The following is a 22,819-nucleotide window of genomic DNA, read 5'->3' as shown; positions in this document are numbered from 1 at the left end:
GCGGATTTATTGATAAGTAGAACAACATCTGCATAAAGCAAAATGCTGACATTAACATCTCCAATTTTGATATCATGTTTAATATCCCTTTCCTTCATAATGTGATCCATATAGATAATGAATAACAGAGGGGATAATGTACATCCTTGTCTCACACCAGATTTAACATTAAACTATCTTCCTGTACTTCCTTCAATTCTAACTGCTGACTTACAACTCAAATAAAGACTAAGTATTGCTTGATATAATACCCCATTGACACCATATAACTGTAGTGTATTGAATAGCTTCTCTGCACCTTGTCATATGCCTTTTCCAAATCGATAAAACTTAAATACAGATCTTTGTTATATTCCCATGATTTCTCCACTATTTGCCGTAAAGTGAGGATCTGATCCTGACAGCCTCTATTTGGCCTGAATCCAGCTCGTTCTTCAACAATTCTTCTCAACCGTTTCTCAAGTATACTTGCATATATCTTACCAGGAACACTCAATAGGGATATATCTCTGTAATTCTCACATTCAGTTTTAATTCCCTTTTTATATATAGGTACTATGAGAGCTCTACTCTAATCATTGGGAATTCGTCCCTCTGTCCAGGCATTCTGAACAATGCATTGCAGCCACTGTAAGACTTTTATACCACCGTACTTCAATATTTCTGGTTGAATATCATCTACTCTTGCTGCCTTTCCACATTTGAAGCCTTTGATGCCTTTTTCTATTTCAAGTATGGATATGTATTCCTGACTGCATGCCTGGTCAGTATTTTTTATCACTGTGCTGTCATCACTGCTTGTTTCATTTAGAAACATTTTCAAAGTAATTACTCCATACTTCAAGGATATCTTTTTCTCCCGTTTTCATTTCCTCTTTTATCATCTCTAACTCCTTTTACATCACTCTTTCCTCCATTCCTAAGCTTCTTCAACAACCTCCAGAATATTTTGCCACTTCTTGATATTTATTTTCTATGTTCTTGCCAAAGTCCTCCCATGACTTTTGTTTAGCTAGTTTTACACAGTGTTTAGCTTTCTTATATTTGTCTCTGTATTCTCTAAGAGCACAAGCTGACTTATTTGCTAGGAACTTTTGATATGTTTTTATTCTTTTCCTTCACTGCCTCTCTAACTTCTTGTGTCCACCATGGAGTTATAATTTTGCTATCCTTGCAGACAACTTCACTGCATGCCTCTCTAACTGAATCAATCAGGGTTTTCTTCTGAAATAACAAAAATTTTTTTTATTTAATTCAGGTAATTCGTGTAAGTTAAGAAAATAAACTATGAAACAAATACATATTATAAAATGTACATAAACTTCATTGCACATAATGCATAAATGTTTTAGGCAAAATAAAATAAAGTGTATATTTTAATTGTCATCACTAACATTTCGTAGATGTTCTTTATTTACGAGTGGCTGGACGTAGCCATCACTTGAAATCTCTTGGACATCATTTGTATAATTCTCATTGCATACTTCGGTTGGTTTAGTTATCAAGAAGTCAGTAATAAGATCTTGCTTACCATTATGCTGCAATTTTTTTATTAAGTTCATAATATGGAACTAAACAAAACTCCAATTGTCTCGTGAATTTTCTGGAGCACTCCATTGAGGGATCATTATCCATAAAATAATTTCATTTTTTGCCAACTCAATCCTTCTGCTAATTTCTTTAACAGATTCATCCCAATCAGAATCTTCGGCAGAACTTTCCACGCCATTTGGTTCGTCATCTATTAATTGTACCAGTTCCTTCTCATTTAAATTTATTTCTCCAATTAATTCACTAATTTCGTTTTCAACCATATTGCAAAAGCACTCTAAATGGCCATTAATATAAAAAATATTTTTTTACATAAAAAAAAAAAAGCATTACATATTGTATGTAACTCACCAAAAAATAAAGTGCTCAGTTTGAGATTAACCTACTTATGATTTTTAATGCACCTTCCTTGCAGAAAACGAAGACAATTTTCAACAATAAATACTTTATACAGTAAACAATTGACATACATGCGTGCTAAGGGGTATTTCCCCTAATATAAATTTGCTACTTATAACTACATGCACGATATGGGCAGACGCAAATTTAACGAAGATAAAATTTGATTTTTAAGTCGCGCGTTGAAAAATATATGAAAAGATAACAATTAAAAAGATTACTACAGTTTGTAAACCGTCTTATATCGAAACTGCGTTGAACAAGGGTTACTACAATTTGTAGACCGCATTGTATAAGTACGGCGTTATACGAGGGTTACCTGTATTGTAATTCAAACAAGACCTTGGTTAACAGTATCATGTTCAATGCTGTTTTGTTATAGTTCTCTTTTGCCAACGTTTGATAAAATGGGAATTCTCCAGATTTTCTGGCTTCAAGTGAACTTGATGTACAGACTCCCTTAGTAATCAGAGGGATTCAATAGGAGATACACACATTCAGTTAATAAACAGTAAGTAGCAAATAGTAAGTGTTTGAATCGACTAAAAAAAAATTTATTTTTTAGATCTAAAAAAATATAAAAGCAAAGCTTTTTTTTATGGAGCACACTTGGATCACAACGTGTTTTTCTGACTGCATCTCTTTTAAATTAAACAAAAGAAATTAATGAAATGATCACATATTGGGGTTATCTACCTTTTGTTGTATTTCTGACAATTAAGATTTTTGAAACTTAACTGTAAATTGTAAAAAAACTTAAGTCAGAATTGTAGATTATGATAATAATAATAAATAAATTAGTGACACAGAACTCCATTTAATCTTAAAGACTGAAAACTTGAGATATAGTCTAAACATGAAAAAAAAAAAAAGGATGTGATTAAAATATACAATATGAACAAAGAATAGATTCAGTAATGAATGTGATATGTTAATGATAAATATTACCATAAAACTTTTAAAGATTTAAAGTATAGAAATAAAAACTGTAATGGCAGAAAAAAAAAAAAGACTAATCTAAAAGCCTCAGAAGCAGAAATATTAAAAATGATATATGATGAAAGAACAAAATTTTGGTAGTGTGCATTATGTAGGCTGTGTCAGTGATCTAAAGACATTTTGATTGGTGGAAAGGTTTCAGTTTGGTAGCTGCCAAACCTCAGATATTATGTATGGGGAGTGGACATTGACAGTGTTACAATGTGTTTTGATTGCTATGGCTTCTAATATTCTTAATTTTGTTCCTAACCTAACCAAAAATATAGCACCTATATATGATTTCATTAAAGTTTTCATTTAAAAGATCTGTAGTCAAAAAAAATCAAGTTGAAGATCAGAATCTACAATTCTGATCCAGAGTTCTAAATTAAAAAAAAAAACTTAACTTATCTTAGATATAAAGAGATAATAACTGCTTTCATTTGAATGAAGATGGATGTAGGCATCTGGAGAGATTGCTGTTCTGAACGAGTCAGTGAGTCCCAGGGTGGAATGTAGCAGGGGTGGGTACTTGAGAGAGGGATGACATCAGGAATGCTAAGCACAGTGGAGTCTAGAGGGGATAATGCTGGGTATAGAAACAATGGCATTTTTATGCTTTACACCAATGCCAGGAGTATTCGGAATAAAGGAGAGGAATTGATGGTGCTGATAGCATCAGCCTGGCCAAAGATTATTGGGATCACTGAGACGTGGTTGACAGAAGAGGATATAATAACAGGAATAGAAGCAGCAGGGTACAGCATTTTTCGGCAGGATAAGAAGGGAAAGAGAGGTGGTGGAGTACTGCTTATGATAAGTGACGACTTATGTCCTCTAAGAGTAGAGGCTTTGGAAGGCAGTGACACTAATGATTTTGAAAGCATATGGTGTGAGGTAGAGGTGAACAGAACAGGATATTTATTTGGGTGTTGCTATAGACCAAGGAGCACAGAGGGTGGGGACCAGGAGATGTTTAGACAGTTGAGCTTTGCAAGTGCAAGAAGAATGATTGTTATGGGAGATTTTGACTACAGCAGCATAAATTGGGGAGAGGAAGATGCATGTAGCAATAAGGGAATGGAATTTCTAGAATTCTTGAGAGACAAATGTCTTGGGCAACATGTAATAGAGGGAACAAGAGGTTCAAGAGTTTTAGATTTGGTCATAGCATCAGAAGAGTTCATAATAACTGAGATGACATCTCTCCCACCAGTTGGAGAGAGTGGCCATGTGGTTTTGACTTGGAAGATGAAGAGACATCAGTCGTTAATAATAGTCTCGGACGTTAACTTGGGGAAGTTTCATGGAGGGAGGAATTTGAGGGACAGGATATCATTAGTGCTTGGGAAATTGTGAAAGAATATTTGTTAGCAGCAATAGTAAACTGTATTCCATGAGTGAAGGAGAGGACACAATTTGGAGTAAGGTGGATAACAAACAATATTAAACAGGAACTGCATGTGAAAAAGAGGCTATGGAAGAGATAAGGAAACAGGTGAAGAGCAGATGCATGAAGAATATAAGACGCAGGCCAGGAGAGTGACTGGTATGGTAAGGAAGGCGAAACTGGAATATGAGAAGAGATTGGCCCTAAGATCCAAAAAAAATCCTAAGGAATTTTTTAGCTATGTGGCCAGTAGGAGGAGAAATGACTGTGGAAGATTGACATTGTGGGATAAAAATGGGAATAGTGACTGATGCAGAGGACATAGTGGAATTGTTCAATGAACACCTTTATTGGAGTATTTCATCATGGAGGAGTAAATTTTAATACTAGAGGGATAGGGCAGGTTCGAGGTTTAGAGGTGCAAGAGGAGAGTGTGTTCCAGATGCTGTGTACTCTGGATGGCATTTCACCACTGGTTTTGAGAGAATGTGCTAAAGAACTGACAGCTCCTTTGACGTGGCTTTTCAATGAAAGTCTGGCTATGGGAAAGGTGCCCAGGGAATGGAAGGAAGGTAAGATAGTGCCATTGCATAAGGGTGGTAGCAGACTGGAAGTGTCTAATTATAGGCCAGTTTGTGTGTCATTAGTAGTTAAGATCTTGGAGAAATTAGTGAGGGGCTGTATACAGCATTGGGCAGATGAGGGTAATGTTATCTGAGATTCGACATGGATTTGTGAAGGGGTGCTCTTGGTTTAGTAATATGCTACCCTTTTATAATAAAGTTACAAGAGCAGCAGATGAGGGAAAGGCATATACTACCATTTTCTTGGATTTGGCAAAGGCATTTGACATGGTGCCACATGATAAGCTGATATTTAAGTTGCAGCACATGAGTCTGGATGTCAGATTGGCTGTCCAATAGGTATCAGAGTTGGGTAGGGTGGAGCAGTTTCAAGGAGGCAGAGGGTTACAAGTGGGGTCTCACAGGACTCAGTACTGGGACCTACACTGTTTAACCTTTATATCAATGACATTGTCAATGGATTGCAAGGGGATAGTCGGTTGTTCGCAGATGATGTGAAGCTGAGAAGGGTTATTAGTAATAATCCTGCAAGAGGATTTGAGTAAGCTAGACAGATGGGCAAATGAATGGGGGTCAGTTTAATGCAGCAAAATGTAAGGTCTTGTGGTTTAGGACACATCGATGGGATGCTGCATACTCTATTGAAGGAAATGGGGAGACTAGATCTGGGGTTGATGATTGATAGAAGCCTGAAATTTAGGGGACATATTGCAAAGGTAGTGAAGGTAACACAGAGGACTGCTGCAATAATGAGAAGGACACTGACCAGCAGAGATAAGTTATCATTCTGTTGTATAAGACTCTGATCAGACCACACTTAGACTACTGTTCACAGATTTGGTCCTGGATTTGAAGGGGATAAATTAACTGTGGAAAGGGTACAAAGGCAGATAACAAGGATGGTTTCAGGACTGTACAATGTTAGTTATGGGGATCAGCTGAGGGAATGTGGACTGCAAAGGAGAGGTGATATGATTGAGACTTTCGAGCTGTTGAGAGGTGGTTACAGGGTTGACACTGGGGCGTTCTTTCTCTTGGTTGAACAGCATGAAGGAGTGATGACAAGAGGCCATCCCTAAAAGTTACAAAAGGAAACTGTGAGCAAGAGGGCGAGGAGTGGTTTCACCATGGAATGCATTGCCTGATAGAGTGGTGAGAATGGTCAATGAGTTTAAGGAGTGGTATGATAGATTTTGTGTTTCCTAGGAAGGACCTCCCGCGATGAGTCTTGACTCCATGGAGGCTTTAATAATAATAAAATCAGCTACATGAACCATACATTCAGAGAGAATGTAATTTCTAGAAAAAAATAGCAAGAGTGAAAAATCAAAGATGAAAAGAAAAGGCATTTCCATGGATATAAAATTGCAAGTCTGTGTTCAGGTTGTTAGAAGCAGGCAAATGTCAAGTTGATATAGGTGCCTCTTTAAACTTAGCAACTTCTATTATAAAAATAATAATGAAAATTCAGACAAAATAAGATCTTCTACAACTACTTTATAATTTTCAGGAATAGAGGCAACCCATTCAAGAAACCATATTCTTGAAGAAATGAAAAGGCTTTGTAGTTGAGTGGATTATCAAACTCAATGTTACATGCCTTTAAGTCAATTATAAATCCAGAAAAAAATTTACATATTCAAGAAGAAACATCAGAAATATTTACTGCTAGCAGAGGTGTGCAAAAGATTTAAAAAGCACAACTTATAGAATATTCAGATACAAAAGGTAGCTTTGTATAATATTATTGTTGAATAAAAGTTCAGTACGCTTTTATTCATGTTGGTGTTTTCACCTTTCCTTATTTACGTAAGGTTAAAATGATCCTGATTAATGCTTTAAAATTTAAAATAACATAAAAAAAAAGTGTGGCAAAGATACCGTAGTTATGTTGAAAGGGTACATCATTAATTTGTGAAAATTCCACTGCTGGGCTAGATGAATGTCATTATTTGTGTAGATATCTTCTAGTGTGTTGGTTTCTTGTAAATGGAAAAATATGGTGAACTATCTGAAAAGCAAGTGACTAATGTGGCAAGAAAAGGTAAATAGTTATTTGATTAGTTTTCTAATGTGAAGTGAATTTTGGGGTGATGGCTGTCATCCAGTCCAACAGTATGGGACCTCAAAACACCAACTCATGGAGTTGAGGCTATTTATTCTAATGATGCAGTCCTTTCCACCGAACTTGGCTATCTCCACATTTTCTGGCCAATGGATATAGCTCCTAGAAAACAGACAACACTCCATGCCCACACTACTACCCAAATGCAAAAGAACAAAACACCACTTTTCCATAAGTCTGGGGTACACCTGAAAAGATAGCCTTATTTAACCTACATGTCAAATTAATAATCCAGATCTGCTCTTCTAAGAACACATATCCTGGATTGCATGAGCTGCTCTTTGATTGTGACTTGGCCAACCATTCATACAGAATTAGATGGAAGAAAACTGTGTGCTATATCGAAATTGTTTCAGGTGATCTGAAGGAATAATAAAGCCGACCGAACAAAAAAGTTAAGAAGACAAAATAATCATGGGAGTACTTGATGAAAGTGTGATAAAATCCTGTTTCCTAATTCCAAAAAGGTAAGACAAAGGAAATGATCAACTTGGTTGGCACAAATGATTTGAGAGGGAGGATGTAAATGAGTTGTTACAAGAGGCAAAACTGAAGATTTTAAGTCTCCTAAATTGCTATGATAGAGGCGAACTGAGGAAGAGGGTGTTGGTAGCCAACGAATCTGTGTAGATTGTGACAAAGGAATGATGTAGGATTTGTACAATACTGATGGACTGCACCTAAATAGTTTTAGGTGTCTGGAGAGAGCTTTATTCACTAAGCATGCTGAAGTTCAAATTCAGGAAAACTCAAGCAATTAGGGTAGAAACAAGTGAGTTTCTACCCTAATGTGTGAAGGTACCCATGAGGCGACTGTGAGAATGGAAAGTGTGGAATCTAGTCTCTCGAGCAAAAAAATATTGAATAGGGTAGTCAAATCAGAAAGTAAAGGTGGGTGGGAGCCTAAAGGGATGCTGCAGTTTCTATATGCCAGAAGTATCAGGAACAAGAGGGAGAAGTTTTTAGCATTGGTTAGTGCAACCTTGCCAAAAGATACTGCAGATGAATTGCAGCCAAAAAGAATAGGAGACAGGTGGGAGGGTGGCTGTTTATTTGAAACAACAATCTAGTGTGAAATTAAGGCCAGTAAGACAAAATATACAGTTGGTTGTTGCTAATGGCTAGGGAGTTCCAGTGCATTTCCCAATGAGTACAGGCCAAATGATTATAATAAGGAACTTCAACTATGGAGAGATAGACTAGAAGGAAACAGAATTTATACTAATAAGAGATAATTACTTAAGGTGCCATGTGATGGAGGGGGAACTAGGGGTGGGAGGATGTTGGACCTGGTCATAGGATCAGAAGAGCTATCCATAACCAAGGTAACCACATTCACCAATCAGAGGCAAAGTGACCATGCAGTCTTGACTTGGGAGTTTGTAAAACATTAGGAATATTCTGTCAAGAAGGGATATACGTGTAAGTACAAGGCAGGTGATTATGATAAGCTTAAATCTGTGCCATGGCATAAAACACTGCAGGGTAAAGATGGATGAATAATATCATTAAGCAGGAGCTACACAAGAAGAAAGCTGTGGAGGTATATAAAGAGAAAGTTGACCAGCATAGCAAGAAGGCAAAATCAGATTATGAGAACAGTCTAGACAAGAAGGGCAAAGGAAATCCGGAAGTTTTTTTGTTATGTGGCAAATAAGAGGAAGAATCACTATGGAAAATTAACCTTAATGAGTGATGATCCCAAGGAGACAGAAGCAGATAAAATAGTTGAGTTATTGAGTGACCACTTTTCAAGGGTATATCATCCTAGTGAGGTTACTGCTTTAATCTATGTGAAAGACAATGTGGGAACAGAGGTGGATGAATTGGAGGTTCTTAGGATATTGCAGAATCTCAATGTAAATACAGCTGTGGGATTAGATGGGATATCAGCTAGGGTTTTGCAAGAATGTGCAAGAGAACTGGCAATGCCTTTGATTAAGCTCTTTTAAGTTTCAGTTCTGGTAGAGTTCCAAGGAAGTGGAAGAAAGAGGGCAAAATAATTACTATTTTTTTTTTTTTTTTGGTTATTCTATGCTTACCACCATGGAAAACATGGAAGTCATAAAATTTCAATTGCTTATTTTTTTTAAAAATCAGTTTAAAAGAAAAATACAGCATTAAACTATTCAGGCTACATGTAATTAATTCAATACTTACTGTGTTTTGTAATGACAGCATCTGCAAGAAAATGTATTTAGTGAGGAACACAGCCATAAGCTTTCCACTTTAAGCATTTCTAAATGCAGCAACTCTGCTGTTATTCTTGCAAACTTTGATACTTCATTTTCATTATTTCTCTAATATAAAAAGAATAAATGCTGTTATGTAGTACAGTGACATTCACTAATAACATTCTATAATGTACTTTAATGTAACATGTTATAACATTATAGGGGAATCTCCATAGCATCCAAGGACTCAATGGAGGTAGTCCCATTCAGCATGCACCATCTATCATTACTCTCCTTCAATTCATTCGCTATAACCAGTAGTAATCTATTCCAATTGCTCACCAAGAGAAAATCTAATCTCTCACTTCTACTCAACTTCTGGCAATGACTCCTTGTTCTTTTCCCTCTCCTACCACATACTGAAAGATTTTGCCTGCCTCCATGAAATGAAGGTGGGACAGTTCTATGAAATCCTTTTCTTACCCATGTCTCCATGGAACATTTCTCCTTTGCCTTTTCTCTAAGACTTGTGATAAGAATTCTGTAAATCTAGTTTGATCCTCCAACATCCTATAATTCACCTCTGCACCACTTCCATTCTTCATTTACTCAAGAGACAAGATATGAATAGTTGGTGAGATCTAGTCATAAGGTCTTAGAGGCAGCACTACTTCATTATCTTCTGTTTCATCCTTACCACCTGCAATGTGGCTTCTGAATTCTTAGATTTCACAGGAATCCTATTGATGTAGTATCCTCCAAGACCAAATTTATTACTTTGATTTGGAAACACTGGAGTGGCAAGTATTTGTTGATGACAGTTGTATATCTTTTGAGATTCTCTTGCATGCAAAGCTGCCTGTGGTATTAGTATTAAGGTATTATTGATGTGCTGTCTTTTGCAGGTGAGACTGGTATCCGGAGAGTTCACCAAAAAAACAAATCATCAAACGACAATTTATCGAAAAAGCAATTCACCGATTAATCGAACACAATTGATAGGAAAAGGAATTATAAGGCATGTGGGTGCAATTTTTTTTTTGTTTTGAGAGGGGTATATCTTTTAGGCCACTTATATATGGTAAACTACTATTTATCTGATTTCATTCAGAAAGCGATTTTTTTGCGGGGCATATTGGTTGCAGTGAATGATATCCACTGAGGCAGATATAGTTGATGTTAAATGACCATTTCATAAAGGTATTTCATCCTCGTGAAAATAACATTCTACGGAACTTGAGGTCAATGGGGAGGGAGGAGGAACATTGATGGTAAGTGAGTTGGAGGTATACATGAGGAATTGAGTAAACTCTATATCAATCAGCATGTAGGACTTGTTGATATATCAACATGTGTCTTTGCAATATCTCAGAAGAGGAAGTCACTAGTAGCGTGGTGAAAGAACCATCGGCCTTAATTCAAAACAACTCAACCCGACTTCCAACCGCTGCTCATCTAAATATAACAACAGATGCGTATGCTTCAAAAAGGTTTATAGGTTTGTTTTTTTTATGACTCTTTAATTCATCATTCCTATTTTATTTTCATCATCATAACACTAATTAAGAGTATAGACCATATTGGTCTGTTTGGGTCTCATATCTCCAATATCCTTTTTTGAGGTCTACTATGCCTTCTCTTTCCAATTGGCTTATATATATATTAGTATTTGTTTAGGATGTCGGCCATTCGGTTTACATGTTCAATCCATTTTTGTTTATAATTGTTTAGTTTTTCTTCTATTGATTTTGTTTTTAGTTTTTAAAATGTCTTCTTTCCTTTTTTGATCTAATAATGTGTATTTTGCAGTTCTTCTCATAAATCTCATTTCACTTGTTTTTATTCTTTATTTATCTTGTTTGTTTATTGCACAAATTTCACTGCCATATAATAATGTGGGCACTGCTAAAGTATTGTATATTTTCAAGCGTGTTTCTTTTTGCATTATATTTGGGTTGAGTGTTCTATTTATCAGGCCTATATGTAAAAATTTTGAAGTTTTTAATTTAATGTCTTTTTCTCCTTCATATGATATTTCACATCCAAGATAACTGAAAGTATTTATCTGTTCTCTTATTTTATTATTAATAACTATTTTGCTTCTAACTGGAGTTTGTCCACAAAATGGCATTGTTTTAGTTTTATTTATGGAAATTTTCATTCCAAACTGTTCTACTATAATGTTTAAATTATATATTGTTCTTTGTAAATTGTCTTCCTTATCTGATATTATTACCTGATCATCTGCAAATAATAGTGTATTTATTTTGTTATTCTGGGAAATTTCTATACCTTGATTGTTTAAGGTGTTCCACTGTATTTTATTTCATTAATGTAAATATAGAAAAGTGTTGCAGACAGAGGGCATCCCTGCCTTACTCCTTGGTTTATAGATTGTTTTTCAGACAGCTTTTCATTTATTTTTATTTCCTTTGTATATATTAAATATTGCATGTAGTAAAATATTAAGTATATTTATTCTTTGTAATATATCAAACAGTATATATCTTTTTACTTCGTCAAATGCTTTTTAGTAATCTATAAACAAAAAGATGAGTTTCCAAATTCTTGTCTTTTTTCTATAAGTAGTTTAAAACAGAAAGCTGCATCCATTGTAGAATGTCCTTTTCCAAATCCATCTTGACATTCTAATATTTTTTCATTGTATATTTTTAGTTTTTTATTAAGTATTCTGCTATATATTTTGCAGCATTTATTCAATAAACTAATACCTCTTGCTTTATCCCCTTTTTTAAATATAGGTATTACTATGCTTGTATTCCATTCTATTGGCATTTGTCCGTATTTTATTTAAAAATGTTAGTTATCTTTGAAATTTTTTTCTAGTTCGGAGTTTATCCCATCTTCTGCTGATTTGCCATTTCTTATTTTATTTTGGTTGTCCTTTAATTCTTTCATTGTTATCATATCATTTAAGGTATTTTGCAAGTTTCTGGTGTAATTATTTTTGATGCCAGTATTATCCGTCCAAAGATCTGTAAAGTAATCCAAGAATTCTTTTACAATTTATATTTGCAATCATGTGTTTTAGTATTTTGTACATGTCATTTTCTAGATATGATAAATTTTCCCCAGCTTTCTCTGTCTTTCTTTCTGGTTTCTCTTCTGGCTATTGCTTGTCTTTTTTTATATTCAATTTCATCTTCTTGTTTTTTGCTACTTAACCATCTTTTAAAAGCCAGCCTTTTATTTTAAATTGTTTTTATTTCATTGTTATATTTTTTGTTTCTAGACTTTCATATATTTTCTTATATATTATTCCATTCTTTCTCAATGTCTTCATTTTCTTGTATTTTTTCTAACTAGTTATTAATCCTCTGTTGGTATAAATTTCTTATACTTGAATCATTTAGTAGTTTTACTTTGTAATTAGATTTTGTTTCTCTAGTTTTTTTGTAGCCAGTTTGGTGGAAATCTTAGTTTTGCCTGTACTAAACACTGATGTGTCAATTTCTAGTCCTTTTCTAACTTTAACATCTAGGAAGAGGTTTGCTACTTTCTCATTTGCTATAAAGTGGTCTATTATTGATTTTTGTGCTCTATTATTTATTTTATTTTCCTAGAGAATATTTTAACCTTTTTTTTTTTTTTTTTTTTTTTTTAACAAACTGCACCGATCACCTCCTCAAAACCCAGAAATATACCCATGCATATACTGATCAGTATTCTTAGCCTAATCCTCCCCTTATTAACTGCAATTACTTGCTTTTGAGGTTATTCGGGAGATTAATGCATGTGTCACTCCTGTCGTTGAGGAATAACAGAAACGGGAGTAAATAAGTGAAACATGATCGGTTTTTTTTTTCAAATTTTACTCTGAATTCCTGTATATTTTATTACATTGTGAAAAATATTTACATCAAAAAATCAATTTATTATTATTATTATTGGTAGTAGTAGTAATATTAGTGATTAATACTATTTTCCCTCATCCTCTGCAATATAATGATTGTTGGTATAGCAATGCTACTAAGGAATAATTATAGAACAATGGATTCTTATTGTCTTACTTGTCCGATAAGGGTTTCCTGTCTGTATATATGTATGTTCATGGGATTGATTTGCCTATTTCCAGGAGGAAAAGCCTAGTCATCTCTGTATTAGGCCTACTAACTTACCTTTTGAAAATTTCTGATAAAAATTATGCACTTCGTACATTTATTAATGGACAAATTTTACTCGGATTCGGTTTTGAAACTTTTACAAAAAATTTGAAAACTGTTCCAGTTTTCAGTTCAACTATATTTGAGGCTACAGAGAAAAGTGTCAAATTATGTATTACAATAACTCACTGACTTAGCAGAATTGCCAAATGAATTACTTTTATCATAACATTTCTGTAAAGAAGTTCTGAAATGATATTAGCAATTCTGCTCTGGCTGGATGAAATTTAATTTCAGTCCGACTAGAGTTAGTGTGACAAAATTTGGTAGAACGAAATGTCTTCTCTAAGGATGAATTGCTATCTGCACAATGAAGCAGTATGTACACTTACATTAAATCTTGTAAAATGCAAGAAAATAATTATTACGTTTCAATGACCACTTCCACATGTTTTCTGTATCATGAGTAATGTTCCGTATTGCTACTGAACATGTATAAACAATACTTTGCAAGAAAAATTACTTTTCGATGAATTTTCCTGTAACCGGTGAGACCATATCATAAATGCACACACATACTGAACAATATTGTCTCAGAAGTATGCCCTACAGCTAACTCTGCTCCTTGTACTACTTTCTGATAGATGTCATTAATCCAACCCTTATCTATGCCACTATCATCTCCTATAATAAATTTAGTTTAATCCTTTATCCAAGTGTGAACAAACAAAGTTTGCACCTGAAAATATCTTCAGGACTGAGGTAAGGTAGTACAACACCAGGCAACTCGGAACAAAGGTGGACCAAGCTAACATCACTATCTCGGTATCTCCCATTATGCAAAACACATCTCCTTGCAGATATGTATAATGTTATGCATTAAGGAAAGGGCCACTACCCAGACCGGTTTCATCCTTTACTGAGGTCTCGTTAGTGGGAGCCAGGCCCAGAAGTGGAGATATCAAGCCAATGGAGAGGTTATCTTTACCTATAGGAGTTGCCAAAAGGTGTGCCACCTTATTAAATTACTCTGGCTTTAGAGAAAGATGTTGAAAGTTTATTTTTCACTTGGTTAGACTATAATAAATTTAGTTTAATCCTTTATCCAAGTGTGAGCAAACAAAGTTTTGTGCCTGACAATATCTCATCTCCAAATATCTCCACTTCTGGGCCTGGCTCCCACTGACGAGACCTCAATAAAGGTCTAAACCAGTCTGGGTAGTGGCCCTTCCCTTAATGCATAACATTATACATCTCCACAAGGAGATGTGTTTCGCATTATGGGAGATCCTGAGATAGGAGTGATGTTAGCTTGGTCCACCTTTGCTCCGAGTTGCCTGGTGTTGTACTACCTTACCCCAGTCCTGAAGATATTTTCAGGAGCAAACTTTGTTTGCTCACACTTGGATAAAGGATTAAACTAAATTTATTATAATCTAACCAAGTTAAAAAATAAACTTTCAACCATCATCTCCTATTTGCTCCAGATTATAATAAACTTCCATGTCAAATTCTTCTGAATCCTTTAGCATTAATATCATAATTTATTCATTTTCCTTAGCCAGTTAAACAAGAGAAAGTGTAGGGTGGTGAAACTTAAGTCAAAGCAACTCTGGGAAATAGTGTATTATGGCCAGTTTGCTGGATCAAAAACCTTGTCAACTTAGCACAGGAAAAAGCCTCTTTAAGACAGTACAGTTATATGGAGTAAATGGAATATTATACAGGGCAATAGATGGTCTATATTTAAGTTGTAAGTCAGCAGTTAGAATTGAAGGAAATACAGGAAGACTGTTTGATGCAAAATCAGGTGTGAAATAATGATGCACATTATCTCCACTCTTATTCATAATTTATATGGATCAGATTATGAAAGAAAGAGGCACATCAAACTGGGATATTAGAATTAGAGATATCAAACTTAGCTCTTTGCAGACTCCTAAATACATCCAGTGCTGTGCAAGTTTCCAGGATTCTCTAACTAAATTGAATAACAACCGTAACAAATTTGGCATGAAAATCAGCAATTTTAAAAAAAAAACTAAAACTATGAAAATAGGCAGGAACATTGAAAACTTGTGCCTAGAGAACAAGTGAAACATTTCAGCTACTTAGACACAGTTTTTAGTGAAGATGCCAAGTTAAATATGGAAACAGACAACAGAATAAGCAAAGCTGGTATGGTGGGCAGCTAGTCGAATCAATCAATATGGAATAAGAGAGAACTAGCCAAAACACTAGACTAGCAGTATACAAGATATTGTTTAAACTTGTTTTAAGTTAGATCAGAGAGTTAGGTTAGAAATAAAGCACCTGATCAAAGATTAGAGATCAGATTAGAAAAATTAGGGATCTGAACAGATGCTATCCATGCCGGAATTATATTAAAGATGAAGACATTGTTTGTATTCAACAATGTGAACAGGGCTAATCTAAGGTTAGCAAAACAGGTGTGTGATGACTGAAAAAAAAAAAGACAAGTAACACCCCTTGAGGATAGATATCAGAAAACTGATCATGATGAAAAATAGAACAAATTTTTACATGTGTATTATCATTAGTTTAAAACCACATCATATGCTACATTATTTTGCAGCCAGATACTACTTCCACCAAACATATTATTTACTGTAAGCCTACTGGCATCTTTTCTTTTTTTACAATATATATGGTGCCATGGCACTATTTCAAACTATCTAAGTTTGTCATCATTCCCTATCCTGTAATTTAGCATGAATTACATGACTCTACACGCCTGACCCATCCCAGGTCAAAATTGCAAGGTTACCTCATTTCTGATGTTATAATTCCATGGATGGTTGGCTGAGTGGGAAGCATATCAGCTTGCTTTTCATTGGGTGGCAACTTTTAAGAGATGTGAAAATAAAAAGCAACATTGTTTATATTGGCCAAATTGCTAGTGAGAACAACTTATTTACTGAAAACTGTGAACACATGAACGGTTCTGTTAATGCAAAGAAAATGGAACCTCAGTCAAAAATTACTTCTGTTGCAAATGTCAAACGGATAACTATAAGTTCACATGTGTGCCACAGTAACTAACTTTTTAATTATATGTAAATATTTTGGTTAAGTATCATAAGACATAATCAGTATAGTTATTAAACAATAGGAATTGCATTCAAAAAAACGGTGTGCATGATTACATTATTACTGTATACCTCTATGTATACAGTAGCATGTTTAAGAACTAGAGGGATTCCAATGTAAGCATGTGCAGTAATGTGTTTTTTTTTAATGTAATTCATGTTGTTGTTTAATAACTGTACTGATGATATCATATGATACTTAAAACAAAATATTTACATATTATTAAAAAGTTAATTATGTGGCATACATGTGAATTTATAGTTATGAATATTCCACAGTTTCTCTATATAAGAACATCAAACTGAGAACACTAAAGCATGCAATTTAGTTCAAAATGATGGAATAACTCCACTTTAGAGTAGAAAAGACTAGAATTACTATAGGCCTGGCTCAATTGTAATTCAAAATCTGATCATAAAGGGTCAGCAAGGTTCATGCTATTTGCTAACAGAAGAGAAATGATAGAATTAGCATGTATGCATCTACTATGAAGTTTTTTAAAAACAAAGTTAACAGTGATGAGATACAGGTTTATGGGTATGATCTGGGACTAAAGCAAAAAGGCAATAATACTAGCCATGATTATTATACACCAGACATGCTCCACTGGAATCATATAAATTTTACACTGAAGTTCTGAAAGTGGTGTGAAGCAGTTGACAAAAAATGAAAATCTGCAGGGTGACACTTATTTTTTTCCCCCAAATTTAACACCTTAAGTCCAATGCCCTCAGTATTTGCTGGATTTGGCACTATTTTTATAGAAACCAAACATGGAACATTTTCAAGTGACTCCAGATGTCTAATAAGGTTGTAGTGGTCTCACAGCAAGTAATATACATTGTCTTCAACATAAAGACTTTTAAAACTACCTACCTACATGCATTATACTTTGCTGGAGAGCAAAGTATAATGCATGGGTAGTTTAAATAAAGAGCAAAGACCACTCAGAACAGGCTGGCAACTTTTTTGTATTCATGTGGAAACTCATTAAATGAAATTTGACATTTTGGAAGATGAACCTGAAAATGGATTTTAGTAATATTTTCAACAGTGGTAGAACAATGGACAAAGTTATTTACTTTGCAGGAGACTAAATCCTTCAAATTATTATAAATAATTTTTTTTCTAGTTTCATCAATCTTTTTTTTTGAAAGTCATGATTCATGTATCAGTAGCAACCATACCATCCATCCCTTTTTTAATAATTTCACTCCAAAAGAACCTAACTGTCAATATTTCTTGTATCATTTCATTTGCTATACAAGGGCTGTTTGGTTGGACTGGTTAAACTTATGGCATCAGCAAGTTATGTTTGTCGATTACATATACAGGCCAGTTTGAATGTTTTTCAGAGAAAATAGATCTTACCTCCATCAGCATGGATAATTTGAATCTATTCTTATAAAAGCTTATTTAAATCTTTATTATAAGATGAGATACAAATCCCATTTGTCAAAACTACCATTGCAAAGTAACTACCAAAATATAATGGGAAATATGCTTATACTATGTTCTGTTAAACATCATACAGTATTAGTGCAGAAGAGGTACATATACATTATAATTCAATGTTTGCTTTCTGTTTTTTTTAAATAGCTGGTCCTGTATATGTTCTATTTCTTAAAAGAAGAAAAAAAACTATTTTTTTTAAAGGGATACAATGTATCTTTGAATTTTTTTATAAGAAATGTAAATGCTTTTTGATTATCCCACTTTCTAATTGTTGAGAATTAAATATGCTATTTATTAGAATTAGCAGCTTTGCATAAATAAAGTTAACATGGTTATATTCACTTGACCTAAGCATGTACATTTACTTTGCAAAATTTTAAAACTAAGTGGTATTTGAGATTGTACTTTTCTCTTTCAACCATAATATGTTAATCCTCTGGTTTGGCTGTACTAAGTTATGCATTCTAAAAATAAGGTTACATCTATTTTTAGAAATTTCCAGTATGTAAAAACTACTAGAAGAAAATCGTGAGATCTTACATCTGAAACAGAAAATCTGCAATTAGCCTGGCTTTCAATTATCTTTTGCATTCTTTTGCACCAATCCTTAAGATGATCTGAGAGATCAGCTCTGACAAGAGAAACAGATAAAGATTAAATTTTGTTAGTTTATGATATAAATGATAATATAAGCAGTTGCTAACAAAAAATTATATGAAGTAATTTTTTTAAAACTAAGTCCTAACCTATGTTTTAAGTTTTCTTTTTTTCAAAATGTATTCAACATAAGAATTCAACATAAGTTTATTCTTAGTTCAAAGATGTTAATGATACTTTGTTTAAAATAAATGTAAAAATTTTGTACTTAGACTGCTACTATCTGATTTGTACATTAATGCTATAGGAAATAATCTGAACAGAAATATTCAGTGTTTGCTAATGATACAAAACTGAGTAGTGTAGTTAAAGCAATATAGGCTTTCAGAATGACATACAGGCTGTGACAGTATCAGCAAAAGATAATGGATACGAACTTAATGTGGAAAGTGTAACATTATAAATTGATTACAAGTTATGTTTTACATTGATGGAACTGCACTCTTGGAAACTGATCCTAAAATTGGGGTTAGATAGGGAGTTGAAGTTTAGAGGGATACAAAAGTATCTTGTAGGATTTTTCAGTTACTGAATAACACACTGAAAGGGGGGGGGGGGGGGAAAGCAGAGATAAGTTGTCATTTCTCTTTAAGATTTTAATGCCAACAATTGGACTGTGCACAATTGGAATGTACATTTACTTTCAAAATTTCAATAAACTCAGTAAAACTGAGAGACATGTGAATAAGTGGTATTTGAGATTGTACTTTACTCTTTCAAATATAATATGCTAATCCTCTGGTTTGGCTGTACTAAGTTATGCATTCCAAAGAAATTCGGGTCTAGTCACCTGATTTTCTTTGGAATGAGGAAGTGGTGGGAGAAGCCCTGTGCAATGTAGGGAGTGGCCTGCAGATATGGTAAATGTATAAGTTACTAAAAAGATTTCATAGGATTGATGCAAAGGAAAATTGACAGAGAACTTTTCAGACCACCCTCATATATGCAGGCAGAAATTAAGTGCAGTTCTTGAAACTCAAACTGTCAACTTGCATTGTCTCTGTTGGCATCATGAAACATTGTGAAAGCACTTTTATGACATAATACTGTTTTAATAACAAGCATAAAATTTTATATAATGATTTATTAGTATAATTTTTATATTCTTTGTGCAAACAAAGACAAGTGAATTTAATTATTATTATTCGTGACACCTCCAAGGAGTCCGAAGACTCATTGCGGGAGGACACCTATTGTACAACTCTGTCTTCACCACTACTACCAATCATCAACATCAGCGGCATCTACTGCCCACCACAGCTAGTATTTTTTGTCTGTAAATTGCGTGTGTTCTGAAGGGCCGATTTGTCTGTATGCAGGATGAAAAACCAGAGTTTCCAGGAGGGAAAAAAAAACCTATCTCTGTATGAGATCGGCTAACTCACCTTCAATTGAAAATGTCCATATAAAGATTCCTTCCATCATGACGAGAATCGAACTTAGGCCTTTTCCAATCAAAGGGCGTAATGTACCGTCGTTCTTCCAATTGCACTACAGAGGCGCTTATAATGGTGAATTAAATTTCATGACAGTGAATGAGGATTGGAGAGAAGATATCAAACATTTTTAATTATTTCTCAATCTCTTTCCAGTTTTTATGATAAGACTGCTTGCAAGTCATCAGATATTCCACACAAAGCTAATGTAGTGAAAAGTCAGAGAATACATTTAAATGCAATAAGAAAAATATCAGCAAAAAAATATGATACATGAGATAATGTTCCAAACAAAAATCAAACTCAACCTCTGCAGAATGTCAATAATGATAGAGGCATAGTAAAAAGATATCAGGAAAGACTTAATATTAAAAAAACGTCTGAGAGTAAAATTTAATGACATGGTCACTTTTTTTTTAAGGCAAAAATTTCAGGAAGCAGACATTGCATGCTAGTCAGTACAGTTAGGACTGAAATCTATTCCCCCGCCCAAAAAAAGCTACTGTTCATATTTGCAACTAGTTATGCAGTATTTGTGTTATGTCATAATACAGACAGGCAACTCTTCTAACTTTTAGCCTACCTGTATCATAAGTGCATGCCACAAACACTTCTCCATTCAGTTTGCCTCCAGATCATGAGCACAGCACATATACGGTGAGGTGTCAAAGATTAACTGTTGCAGTAGTAGCAAGTATAAAATAGTTAGGAATAAATTAATATTCACATGTTCTGTGTGACAAAAAAGCTTACTGAACATGTATATCAATTTGCAAATATTTGCTTTGGGATTTCTCTGTTTTTGGTTAATGTATTTCTACAAACATATATTTTTGAACATGAACTACATGAAAAATAACTCAAGAAACTGTCTGAACATTGCAATTCTCTCAGCATGTTTAAAAGATAAATTATGGCATATTTGCCCAAGGTCAGTAGCAAAATTTTGCCGTCAGCTGGCACATAGTGGTAGGCCTTTGTTTGGAGAGCTCTGAAAGCAAAGTTATTTAGTTTATAAAAAAAAATTAGCGATATTAGTTAAAAATTGTGTTTAGAATTAGATTGTATTGTGGTGTTAATTAAATTTAAAGTTAAGAGTTTGATTTTAAAGATAGTTAGCACAGCAAGTTGCATAGCATAGCAGTGATGCAAAGCAGAACAATGGCATCCAAGGCATCATTGTTTAAAGAATTCAATCAAAGGACTTCATACAGTGCAATGGATGCAAGATTCAAGCCTTGGATGGAACAAGGAATATGCATGAAAATGTGTGCGACAGTCTAATGGCAGATAGGATTGAAATAGGGGTTAAGTCACATGAGAGAGAGCGTTAAAGTGTTGATTGAAACAACAGTAGTATGACAGAAGTAAAGAATGAGGATTGGGCTGTAATGAGGGAGATAGCTTGGTTATGCAGAGTAATATACAGGACACAGCGGGAGCTGCAACAAATGCAGAAATGTCTGGCGAGTGGGTCAGCTGATAACACAAAAGAAGTGCAAGGAAAGAGAAATAAATGCTTCACTAAGAGAGAGAAAGCAAAATCAAGAAGCAAGTCTTGTAGAGCAATTGTATCATAAGAGGTGATTGGCAATATGGCACTTCCCTGGTGCAAAACTTAATGATTTTAGTGAGGCTATTAGAGTGCAAAAGGATAAAGTGAAAGAGTTGATCATCTTGACTGGAATGAATGATTTGAAAGAATTAATGGAAGTAGCAAAAGAAAAGAGTGACCAAGTTAAGATAGTGAGTCTGTTGCTGCGGTATATCAGAGTACAGCTGAGAATAAGGCCCATAATAGCTAATGAATTGATGCATAGATTATGCAGGAGAAATAATGTGGAGTTTCATGGGTGAAAGGACTTATACAAGATGGATGGTTTGCATCTGAATGGATTTGGTGTTCAGAATCTGGAAAAAGTGCTGTTGAATGAAGTGAAAGTGCAAAATCGGGGAAACTAGAACGTTTTGAGAGGGGGGGGGGGGGCTATTGAGTGCATATGCAGTTATCAGTGAGGCAAATGAGTATGCCTAAGTTAGCACCACTGTTAACAAACTAGAATGGGATAGTTAGTATAAAGTATCAGGATAGTAGTGGGCTTAAGAGCATTTGCAGATTAGGTGCACTAATGTCAGGAGCATCTGGAACAATGGGGAGGAGAAGAGTTTTCAGAATTGGTTTGCTGATCCTGGTCAAAGTTATTGGCATTAGCAAGACATGGCTTGCAGAAGATATAGTTTGGGAGGATAGAGAGAAAATAATGGGGGAAGGGAGTGTTATTGATGATAGCCGATTAACTGCAACCACAGGAAGTAGAAATTCAACAGCAGACCATGGAAAATAGCACATTTGATGCAAATGTGCCTCTGGCCTCTGTCTTGCACCAAATGTGCAAGACAGGGGCCAGCGGAAAAAATACACAGTTGGATGCTGCCATAGACCAGGGGATGGAAAAGATAATGGAGATGATATGTATTGGCAAATAGACGCAATGAGTGGAGGATGGTTAATTATTATGGGCGATTTCAACTATGGGAACATAAATTGGAAAGAGGAGACGACACATGGGAGGAAGGAAATGAAATGTATTAAGTTACTAAGGGATAATTACCTGAAAAAGCATGTGATGGAATATACTAGGGTTTGAGTGCTCGATCTGGTAATTGCATCTGAGCATATATAATAGACATGTAGCATTTGTCTCAATTATATTACTTTCTCCTGTTTTATAGTGTCTACATTCCATAAATTCCCAATCTGTTTTCATAATCCTGATATCATTTTAACAGTCTCCTTTGCACCTTCTCCACTGAAACCAGACTTACACACAGTTA

At 34.5% G+C, this 22,819-nt stretch overlaps 1 protein-coding gene across 1 annotated transcript in view; it reads right to left on the bottom strand.

Moving 5' to 3' along the window:
- Positions 1–22,819, bottom strand: part of LOC150099808 (uncharacterized) — a 187,878-nt gene that overhangs the window by 4,707 nt on the left and 160,352 nt on the right. Inside the window, exons 13-14 of the mRNA XM_090404516.1 lie at positions 18,432–18,522; positions 9,188–9,327 (exon numbers count right to left, since the gene is read on the bottom strand). Coding sequence (XP_090260642.1) covers positions 9,188–9,327; positions 18,432–18,522 — 231 coding nt within the window. The remainder of the gene's footprint in view (positions 1–9,187; positions 9,328–18,431; positions 18,523–22,819) is intronic.

The sequence above is a fragment of the Typopeltis vanoorti genome, chromosome 14 (assembly GCF_054136105.1).
Source record: "Typopeltis vanoorti isolate ZY-2024b chromosome 14, IOZ_Tvanoo_1.0, whole genome shotgun sequence".
Taxonomy (NCBI): Eukaryota; Metazoa; Arthropoda; class Arachnida; order Uropygi; family Thelyphonidae; genus Typopeltis; species Typopeltis vanoorti.
The sequence above is the reverse complement of the archived record's forward strand: the minus strand, read 5'-3'. Positions and strand labels throughout refer to the sequence as shown.